Source organism: Pelmatolapia mariae, linkage group LG22, assembly GCF_036321145.2.
Source record: "Pelmatolapia mariae isolate MD_Pm_ZW linkage group LG22, Pm_UMD_F_2, whole genome shotgun sequence".
Lineage (NCBI taxonomy): Eukaryota > Metazoa > Chordata > Actinopteri > Cichliformes > Cichlidae > Pelmatolapia > Pelmatolapia mariae.
Genome location: NC_086245.2, coordinates 25,807,135 through 25,818,674, shown reverse-complemented (window position 1 = coordinate 25,818,674; position 11,540 = coordinate 25,807,135). Strand labels below are relative to the sequence as shown.

The 11,540-nt window shown below is 43.1% G+C and overlaps 1 protein-coding gene across 1 annotated transcript; it reads right to left on the bottom strand.

Annotated features, from left to right (window-relative positions):
• Positions 1-9,365: 9,365 nt before the first annotated feature.
• LOC135933050 (uncharacterized) lies at positions 9,366-11,273 on the bottom strand. The gene has a single exon (XM_065470926.1). The coding sequence runs from the start codon at positions 11,271-11,273 to the stop codon at positions 9,366-9,368; it is 1,908 nt and encodes a 635-aa protein (XP_065326998.1).
• Between the last annotated feature and the right edge of the window lie 267 nt (positions 11,274-11,540).

Genomic DNA, 11,540 nt, shown 5'->3' with positions numbered 1-11,540 from the left:
CTCGGCCCTGAAAATCTTAGAAATATGGTATCTAACCAGATTCTTACTCTGGATGGCATTACCTTGGCCTCCAGTAACACTGTGAGGAACCTTGGAGTCATTTTTGACCAAGACATGTTCTTCAACGCACATATTAAAGAAATGTGTAGGACTGCTTTCTTCCATTTGCGCAACATCTCTAAAGTTAGAAAAATCCTGTCTCTAAGTGACGCTGAAAAACTAGTTCATGCCTTCATTACTTCCAGGCTGGACTACTGCAATTCATTATTATTATCAGGATGTCCTAAAAACTCGCTGAAAAGCCTTCAGTTAATCCAAAATGCTGCAGCAAGAGTACTGACAGGGACTAGAAAGAGAGAGCATATTTCTCCTGTTTTGGCTTCCCTTCATTGGCTTCCTGTTAAATCCAGAATTGAATTCAAAATCCTGCTCCTCACATACAAGGTCTTAAATAACCAGGCCCCATCTTCTCTTAATGACCTTGTATTACCATATCACCCTATTAGAGCACTTCGCTCTCACATTGCAGGCTTACTTGTTGTCCCTAGGGTATTTAAAAGTAGAATTGGAGGGAGAGCCTTTAGTTTTCAGGCCCCTCTTCTGTGGAACCAGCTTCCAGTTTGGATTCGGGAGACAGACACTATCTCTACTTTCAAGATTAGGCTTAAAACTTCCCTTTTGGTAAAGCATATAGTTAGGGCTGGACCAGCTGACCCTGAATCCTCCCTTAGTTATGCTGCAATAGACATAGGCTGCCAGGGGATTCCCATGATGATGCATTGAGTTTTTCCTTTCCAGTCACCTTTCTCACTCACTATGTGTTAATAGACCTCTCTGCATTGAATCATATCTGTTATTAATCTCTGTCTCTCTTCCACAGCATGTCTTCTATCCTGTTTTCCTTCTCTCACCCCAACCGGTTGCAGCAGATACCCGCCCCCAGCCTGGTTCTGCTGGAGGTTTCTTCCTGTTAAAAGGGAGTTTTTCCTTCCCACTGTCACCAATAGGGGGTCATATGATTGTTGGGTTTTTCTCTGTATCTACTGTACAATATAAAGTGCCTTGAGGCGACTTTTGTTGTGATCTGGCGCTATATAAATAAAATTGAGTGAGTCTGGACAGATAAGATCGGGGTACCCCAAACACTTGCAACTGAGCTTTAAGTGTTAAAAACACTAGGTTATGCAGATGATGACACTTTTGTATCCTGTGACTGACTTTGTGTCAAGCTGCTACACCGACCTTTTGTTTTGCATATTATTTGATTTCCACTTTAGGGAAGCTGTTGGCATCTTTTTGTTTTAGTAATGTCTTTGATTTGGCTCAGCTGCCCGGTTCTTGTCCCCAACCTTTTTCTTTTGTTAAGCTTACTGTTGTCAAGGCATGGTAAATGAACAGTACACCTTGCCTGATGACTAATCTTCCCGTTTCCCTCTCATTGATTTATTTGGGTTGTCATGGCAGAAGTGTTAAACAATGCCTTTTATTAGAACATAAGCATTTAAATGCAGTAATTTGATTTGAATTAGTTAAATATGAGTGGGCAACTTTGGCCATGACAAGACTCTAATTGCTCTAAAATTTAATTTGTTTTTTCTTTAAGATGGTATCAGATGTTGCTCGTCCATGAAACCAACCATCTGCATGTATTCTTTCACTACAGCCACGATTCTCCTCTGTGGTCTTCCTCATTCATCCTGTTTGGAGCTTAATGTTCAACATCCTTTATCTATTAAAATTACAGAAGGAGAAGAAAGTGATCATCAGAGCAGGAATCATGATAAATGATAAATAGATTACCAGTACATAAAAACATAACACCTGCATAATTTCTCTGATAACTCTGCATTGGATGGGTTTATTAACCGTGGGCTGAAATCTTACTACTTTCTGCTGGTGAGGAACTTTTTGGATTGGTGAATAAAATGTCCTCCGCAATCTGTATGTGAATTGTCATTAGAACCATAGAGATTCTTACTTATAAAGGAAACAAAAGTGGGACAATGCCCATCAACATATAGTGTATATTTTTTAAAACATTAGAAAAATACAGGTAATTCTGGGTTCACCTGAATGACAGATTAGACTGGTGGACCAACAGAGATGTTGTGTACAACTGGTGACAGCATCAGTGCCAGGAATGCCAAAAGGAAGAACAAATTAATCTGCAAGGATGGAAGAATTAGGAGGCGTCAGAGACAGCGAGGGTCAGAGATCAAAGAACAAATTGCCCACCATCATGGATAACGCATCACCCTAAAAAGGATTCAACATTTGAGCCATGAAGAACAGTTCGGGAAACCTATTTTATTGTTTCGTCTGTGAAACTGTATAAATGAAATGTAAATTATGTTAAAGGCAAACACATCTGTAAGCCATAAGAAACAAACATGCTTTGCTTTATGCCTTCAAGCATCTGTATAGATTTTATTAGACACATTATTTATTAACTGAATTTGCAAACATGTCTTACATAGTGAGAGTATTTTTTTTACTGATGATATTTCAATGATATTTATTTTTTATGACTAAATAATGCTCTATCGAACACCTGGCAATAACAGCAGGTGTGGCAATTTTGTAATTTGTTGTTTAAATGTGATATTTTATTTAGGCAGTATATTTTCTTAGCCTTTATCATACTCTGGTAACACAGCAATCTCAGAAACCGTACAGTAATTTTGGCTGTGGATCACAGGGTGAAGAGTGGAGCTGGCCCAGAGTCAGAAGCCAGTGAAAGACATCTGTCACCTCTTATAGTTTCCCTGTAATCTAAACCCAAAGAAGAGAATATTAAAAGTAAAGTACAGCAATTTAGAAATAGTTTACTATTTTCTCTGAAATCGCACTGTACTTTGGGCTTTAAGGCAGAGGAGAAGGAGTGGGGATCACCCAGAGTCAGAATCCAGTGAAATATTTTTGTAAACCTTTAGAAATTTTTTCCAAATTTGAATCAAAAAGAAAATACAGTACAACAATTTTATTTAGGCAGGGGTAAGTTCAGGGTGAGAAGACAATTCTTTCCAAAGAACTGTCAACTCTTACAGAATTCAACATTTGTAGTGTAACAATTATCTCTCTCTCTCTCTCAGAGATATATATATATATGTGTGTATATATATGTGTGTGTGTGTGTGTATATATATATATATATGTGTGTGTATATATATATGTGTGTGTGTGTGTATATATGTATATATATGTGTGTGTGTATATATGTATATATGTGTATATATTAGTGTCTTGCCCAAGGACACAACGACCAGGACAGAGAGCCCGGGGATCGAACCGGCAACCTTCTGGTTACAGACGCGCTTCCCAACCCCCTGAGCCACGGTCGGTTAGCTTTGATTATAAAAAGCACTGTTTTAGATACACTCACTGAATGTGCAAAAGGAAGTACCACGCATGTTACAGCATCGTACAGTACTGTTAAACAACATACAATACTGCATGGGTTCTGTATATAAAGGAGACAAGGAGCAAAGGTCAGACTTAAAGGTCAGAAGTAGAAAGAAATTAAAGATTTTACACAGAAAATGTCATGAATGTGAGAAACTAATCCACACACAACACAAACAAGTATTAACTGATCACTTGAATTATTAAGTATTCATATTTATTAATGTTTGTAAGTAAAGAGGATGACATGAGCAGTGGAGCAAGAAGAGGATGAAGTTCACAGAGAGCAGCCATCATCAAGAAGCAAAACTTTTATTTAACGTTAAACCAGCACTGTCCATCAGACATCTTTTCTTCTTGTCATTGTCATCCAGTTTCCCTCACTACAGTTCACAGGAAGTTCAGCGAATTACAAAACAGAAGTATAAGTGATAGTTCATTATTATTATTTTTTCATTTCTGTCAATGTTGGGAAACTTGCAGTGGTAAACTACACTGTCAGAAAGTCCTGAAAAAAAGTACTGTCTGCTGCCTTTAGCAGATATAAAACAGATCAAACAATCCATGGAGAATACAATGCATATGATTTTACATATTCTGCTGTGCTTTAACAGTCGTGTGTGGTCAGAGGGGCTCATGCAGTAATGCTTCATGCTACAGATGATGATGATGTCTGCTTTCAAAGGACTGAAGCCAAAAATGTGAAGCTCTCTTTTGGCCAAATACCAGAATCTGTAAGAAAGAAAAAGCAATTATTAACAGAACAACAACCTCACAATGATTATCCACATCAACCTCTGATCACTCTGAGACACAACATGTCATGTTTCTCCATCCCTGAAAAACACCAGCTGTGTTTTACTGAAGTAATTAATAACAAGAAAAGAGCTACAACCACTGCAGCCAAACATACAGGCTTCAATCCTGGATCTAAGTCTAAGCTGGGATGGATACCCACCTATGATTTTAAGCTTTTTAAGAACGCTGACTTTGTTTCCTTCACCAGCTATTGATGCTCTTCCTCCAGTTTCCTCCCCACATCTCCCATCTTCACTTTTTCCAGGTCCTCCTCAGTCTAAACAGAACACAACACAACACACAGAACCTCTCAGGTGATCGACTTCTACTGCCAGGCATCTCCAGTCTTATTCTTAACACTAACTTCTCACCAAGGGCTCTCGCTTGGAGTAGCTCTCGGATGCTGGATACTCTATTCCTTTGTCAAGTAGTTCCTGGAGATTGGAAGCCACCAGATGCAGCTTCTCTCCATCATAGGCATACATCTTTTTGCCATCATGGTTCATCAGCACGAGCTCGTCACATGGACACGAGGTGCCCTCCACCACACCGAAGACCTGCATGTTTACGATCTCAGGAAGGTAGAATCTTCCCCAGCCGTGCACTTCATCATGTTTCCCTCTGTACATGGTGTCCTCGAGCCCTACTATCCTCAGCATGGCACCAGCTGGATTCTTCAGAGTAAATTGCTGGTTCTTGGCAGCAGAAAGGGCCATCTCTTTCAGGGTTTTTACACCTGGAAATAAACAGAGAAGATGAGGATCTGACTCAACTCATTGTCAAGGTGGGATATGGCGGTGTGTTTTGTTGAACGGACCCAGAAACTGAAGAAAGGAGCTGGGTTTTCAACAAAAGGTGAGCTTTTATTCTGGCCAAACATATGAACTAACCAAAAAGACCAAGTCTACACCAAAGTAAGCAGACAAAAGAAAAACTGACTAGGACACAAATTAAGACTATGAATTGAACTATGACTATGACTAGAATAACATGAAGATAAATGGACAGACATCCTGACCATGAACAGTAAGAGACAAACACTAAATACACACATGAGGTGATCAGGGGAAATGGAGACACACGAGGAAACAGCTGACTACATTTTTCTGTGTGTCATTATGTTCATTCTAAACCTAAACATAATGGACATGGAAACCAGACTTTAAAAATAAACCGGAAACATGATGAGACGCAGACGTAACACATGACAGATAAGACACAATCAACAACAAGGGGAACTTAAACACAGGGGTGATGACCCAAAGGGATCTAAATGAACAAAGAACTACAATGGAGGAACCTAGGAGCTAATACCAAAAGAACTAAACATAAACAATGAATACCAAAATACAAGAAAACTCAAAGCGCTGGGTCATATGTTCACTCATATCTTCTGACAACTGTCCATGTGCACAAAGGGAAGACTTTCTTCAGTTAAAGGACAACAAAGGGCACACTAGAGGCTGACAATGGTGTGAATCATTTTGCTGACCTCACTAAAGATTTTTTCACACTTAAGTTATAAAACTGGGGTTACTGGGTTAAACAAAACAAGCCACAGATTGTTTTGGGTTTTTTTTAGTTGTATTTTACAACTATTTTGCCATCAGACACACAGTCTACAGTATTTAGAGGGAAAGCATGCTCCGTTACCTTCTGCCCCCTCACACTGCTGACGATCTTCCATAACAAGAGAACGATGTGCACTGAAAGAAATAAAAAGGTTACAGTAAAATGAGCCAGCATGACAGTGATCATGTGAAGCAGCAAAGTATTACAAGGCAAGCTATGAAATCACAAAATGCACTGTGGTGTCTGTAAGCACCAAACGTGACATCGCTGCACATTTATCTTCAGATATGTAGATACCTCCCACATACAGAAAAACAGGCGATTGTTAAAACAGTCATAGAAAATCCAACTTGACATTAATTCTACTTCAACTACATGTTTGGGAGCAAGAAAATTGCTCTATAAAAAGTATTATAAATACAATAAAAATGTTTGCTTTTCAGATAATTTATATTGTCTGTAGTAATTAACATGAAACAAAATGGCCTTTTTCTGTTATTTGCTTGCCACTCTGTATTTATTCTAAACCTCAAAACTATTATAGTTTTACAAACAAAATGCTTTCTTGTTCTTTGTGATAAAAACTGAAACACAAATGAGTAAAAAACGTACTGAAAACATCTCTTCATGTAAAAAAAAATAAATAAAGTAGGTAGTGCCCTCACTGTTGCGGCTCCACCAACCAACGGCTGCAGCAGGCTAAACATTAGGACACTGAAGACGTGCAACAATAAACAGATGGAGTGCACTACGGATGCTATTTACACTTTTTAGTCCAAACCCACAATTCAGTAGATGAGATCAAATGTAAAACAAATGCATAGACTGCACAAACAAACATGAATGCAACTCACAAAATACTACACCAATTAGTCAAACTACAACATATGACTGTGGCATCAATTTGTGCATTAAACTATACATCAAGCTGCGGTCAACAGAAAGTTTCCCCTCATGCTCACCCTACCTTTCTGCTCATCAACTGCAGGTGAGATGAACAGGTGAGTGAACCACATTTATAATCTAATACACTCATGAGTCACACCCCGCAACCATGCATCAATACAGTGTGTGCATCTAAACCAACCCTCTTAATCCAAAAAAGGAAAAACTCATATAAGGCTCCTACATACTGGCCCCTAATTATTTCAGAGCAATAATTACCTCATACTTACCATGTAGGAGACTGTAGCAGGGAAAAGGTAATGTGAAGGGGACCAGATGGATAAAAAACAACCACAAGAGCCTTCAGTAGTTTTTCAGAGCTCTGAATATGTTTTTGTCGTTGTTGTTGTTGTTGTTTTTTTACACATACAGAGGTTTAACACGCTCACTACCAACACATATAAACATGGACAAACTTCCCTCTCAAAAAAATCCCTCCTTAAATAGATGCCGGTCATACAACCACCTATAAAATTTAAAAGATTTCCCCCTGACACAGCCCAGGTACAAAAGCCTATACAGTAAAATACTGCAGTTATTCTAACACACCTCACATATATCTGATTACAAACACACTCCAGCTAAATAATATAGAAACTAAATAAATCAAATCAAACTGAAGATTCAGCCCACTCCCACCCTCAGCTCTCATCTGATGGTTTAAACCACTGGCAGTGGATAATTGGAAAACGCATTATCATGTGTGCACTCCATGACTCAGGCCTTCAGGAAGTTGACCTCAACGGAAATAGAGAGTCAAAACATAACAAAATCAAAACTTCCTGTCAGACATTGTGGGTGCGTGCTTCACCTTAGTGAGGGAGATGCTCCCCAGCACCCTCACAGAGACGTATTGATAGACATAACCGATCCTTTATCAAAAATTCAAAGATAGAATTTTAATTCAAAAATAAACAAATTCACATGAATACAAATAGACATTTGATAAAGTCACATAATCTTAACGATTCTTCTGCTTCTTGTAGAAGACACACTTTAGTGATGGGCTGGTCTTTTTTAAACACGAAATAAGTCCTTTACCATTAAGAACTGCTTCCACAACCTTTCCAGTCACCCAAGTGTTACGAGGCGCAGAATCACCCCCAAAGATAACCACATCCCCAGAAACCGAGGCTCAGGGGGTTGGGAAGTGCATATGTAACCGGAAGGTCGCCGGTTCGATCCCCGGGCTCTCTGTCCTGGTCATTGTGTCCTTGGGCAAGACACTTTACCCTACCGCCTACTGGTGTTGGCCAGAGGGGCCGATGGCGCGATATAGCAGCCTCGCTTCTGTCAGTCTGCCCCAGGGCAGCTGTGGCTAAAACTGTAGTTTGCCTCCACCAGTGTGTGAGAGTGAATGAATAGTGGCATTGTAAAGTGCTTTGGGTGCCTTGAAAAGCGCTATATAAATCCAATCCATAATTATTATTATTATTATTATTACTCCATCGACGTCGCCCATATACGTCCTCCTTCTGAAACACTCCTGGTGGCATCAATGACTTGGTCTTAAGCAGCAACACATGGTTAGGAGTCAAAGCCTCCAAATCATTAGGATCAGTCGAGGCTTTGGTTCTCGGCCTACTGTTCACAATAGCCTCTACCTCACAAAGAACTGTACAAAGGCCTTCTTCATCCAACAGTAACAACACATCATCCCAGCCCCAATGGTTTCTGCACAATTTCTGAAGGCACAACTTAGCAGATAACACAACAGGTGCCCAAAACTCCAAAGGGTCATAGCTCGAGCTCACAATGGACAATATCCCTCTCCTTTTGTTTTTAGGTGTAATCTTAAACTTGAATGTATCTGATTGGATACACCACTGCACACCTAGTGCTCTCTCTTCTGGCAAGATGTCACTATCCAAATCCTTAACTTCCTTGGATCGTTCCTGCTGAGGTATGGCAGGGAGTACTGCTCTTCTGATGCTAATCCATTTGGTGAGCTTAAAGCCTCCTTTAGCACAAAGAGCAACAAGTTCTTGATGAAGCAACACTGCTTCCTCTTCAGAACCAACTGAGGTAAGGCAATCATCCACATAAAAATTATGTAGAACATTACTGACAACTTCTAGTCTGAAGTCATCTCTGTTATCCCTTGTACATTTCCTCAAGGTAAAACTCACACAACTTGGAGATGAGGTGGCTCTGAACAGGTGTACCTTCATTCTGTATTCCACCAGATCCTTACCATGGATCCTTACCATGATCTCCATCTGTCCACTACAGAAACCTCAACTGATCTGAGTCTTCTCTTTGTACTCTGACCTGATAGAACATGGATTCAATATCTGCCATGAGCACAGCAGGCTCTTTACAGAACCTAGTTATCACCCCGACTAGCAAGCTAGTAAAAACTGGGCCTTGCAGAAACGGTCCATTCAGAGACATTACCTGAAATGAAACGCAACGATCAAAGACAACTGGCAACGTCTTCTTCTGTGGGTGATACAACCTATGATGGAATGTACCACAATCCTCCATCTCAATGATCCAGCTCTTCAGCAGGCACCTTCTCTGAACACCCTTTGGAAATAATATCAGTCATAAAACTGGTATAATCGGCATGAAACGAACCATCCCTGATAAACTTACGTTTAAGGCTCAGTCTGCTGTTCTACAGCCGCCTTATTATTTGCCATTTTTCATCTGACTGTGTCAGGGGCGTCTGGATGCTGTGGCTGCAGGTCTGGGAACTGAACAGGAGAGTGGACTACAGACGGTGAGAGAACGGATGACTGAATAACAGGATGCTGGACGACAGACTGAACTGACTGGACAGGCTGGAGGACAGGTGACTGGGTGACAGGAGGCAACTGGGGAGCAGGGCACTGAGCTACGGGGGGCGACTGGACTGACTGGACAGGAGGCGACTGGAGAACGGGGGACTGGAGGACAGAAGGAGACTTAACTACAGGGGACTGGAGGACAGAAGGAGACTGAACTACAGGAGACTGGAGGACAGAAGGAGGCTGAACTACAGGAGAGGACTGGAGGACAGAAGGAGGCTGAACTACAGGAGAGGACTGGACGACAGACGGAGGCTGAACTACAGGAGAGGACTGGACAACAGACTGGACAGGAGAGGACTGGACAACAGACTGGACAGGAGAGGACTGGACTACAGACTGGACAGGAGAGGACTGGACTACAGACTGGACTAGAGGCGGTTGGACAGACTGCGCTACGGGTGCCTGAGCTACAGGAGCAGGCTGTACTACTGACTGGAGTGGAGCAGGCTGTACTACTGACTGGAGTGGAGCAGGCTGTACTACTGACTGGAGTGGAGCAGGCTGTACTACTGACTGGACGAGAGCAGGTGACTGGACGAGAGCAGGTGACTGGACGAGAGCAGGTGACTGGACAGCAGGAGAGGGAGCTGACTGGGCTGGAGGCTGAACAGCCGGTGAGTGAACTGATTGGAGTGGGGATGCTAAGGGATGAATAGAGGTGGGTGAGGCTGACGACGGAGCTGTGGTTGGTGTGGCTGGTGGTTGAGCTATAGACTGTGCTAGTGAGGGAGATAAAGCTATAGCCTGGGCTAGTAAGGCTGGTGCCTGAGCAGGAGAAACCTCAGCTAGCTTAACCAGTGATAATGCGAGGGCGTGAAAGGCTGGAGCAGGAGGTGGATGAGGAGGTGAAGTAGCAGATGGAGAGGCTAGCTCTTCCGAGACTCTAGGGAGGTCAGGCTGGGTTCTAGCTGCCTTCAGCCTAGGCGCTGGGACAGGCACGGGAGGTGGCTGGACACCAGTCACCCCCACCCGAGAAACAGGAGCGGGTGCGGAGGTAGACTGGGTCGCAGCTGCCCTCCTCCTGGGAGCTGGCACAGGTGTGGGTGTAGGCTGGCTGATAGGAGTGGAAATAACAACTGGGTGAGTGACACTGACAGGTCTAACGGGTTTTGGTCTGGTCTTTCTGCCATCGCTATTTACAGTCTTTAACTGAGCTGTCTTTGGGGAAGCAGAGCAGAAAAAGTCTTCCCAGTCCACATCATCGTCTAAGAGGGAAGTCCCCCATGGATCGGAGATGAGTCCATTATTTATGTTATGTGACGAATCAAATGAGGAAAGAGGCAAACAGTCACTGGGACTCACCACCGGGAGCTGCTGGGGATAGTCCGTTTTATGGCGGCGTGAACGCCGCTTTCTCTGGGAAGAGGAAGCGGGCGGGGTAAACAGATGAGCCTCTGGCGCGGTAACCTCTGTTGAGCCGAGGTGGGAGGCGTAGCCGCTGTGCCGTGGCGAAGTGGAAGCTCCGGTGAATGAGGCGGATGGCGTGTGAGCGAGGCGCGGACCCGCGAGAGAGGGAACGGCCGCAGCGCGGCGTGAAACGTCCACTCTCCGCGGCGAATGCTCCGGTGCAGGTGAGGCAGCAGGTGGGGGAACGCGGCGTCTCCGAGGCCCGCCCAGAGCCAGGCGAGTTCCCTCGAAGATGTGCTCTCGCTCCGCGAAGAGCCGCTGTTTCCCCTTGAGCTTCTCCGTCCAAATGGAGAGCGCTGCCTCCTGCCGCTCAAAAAGGTCCGAGTCCGCTGGGTCAAAAGTGGGTCGTGTCATTCTGTCAGGGGCGCCGTGTGTGGAGGCGAGGAAGTGACCCAAACGCAGGACTCGTGGATAGTGAAGAACTGAAGGTGGTTTATTATCAAGCGTGGATGAACAGGGCAGGAACGAAAGACTGACTGACTGGCTGAAAGACTGGATGGATGGCTGACTGACTGAACTGAACATACATACGGAGAGACAACATCAACATCACAGGAACATCAATGACACGACAGAGAGGCGGTGAAACAGAGGAGCTTAAATACACAGGTTAAGTGAGGA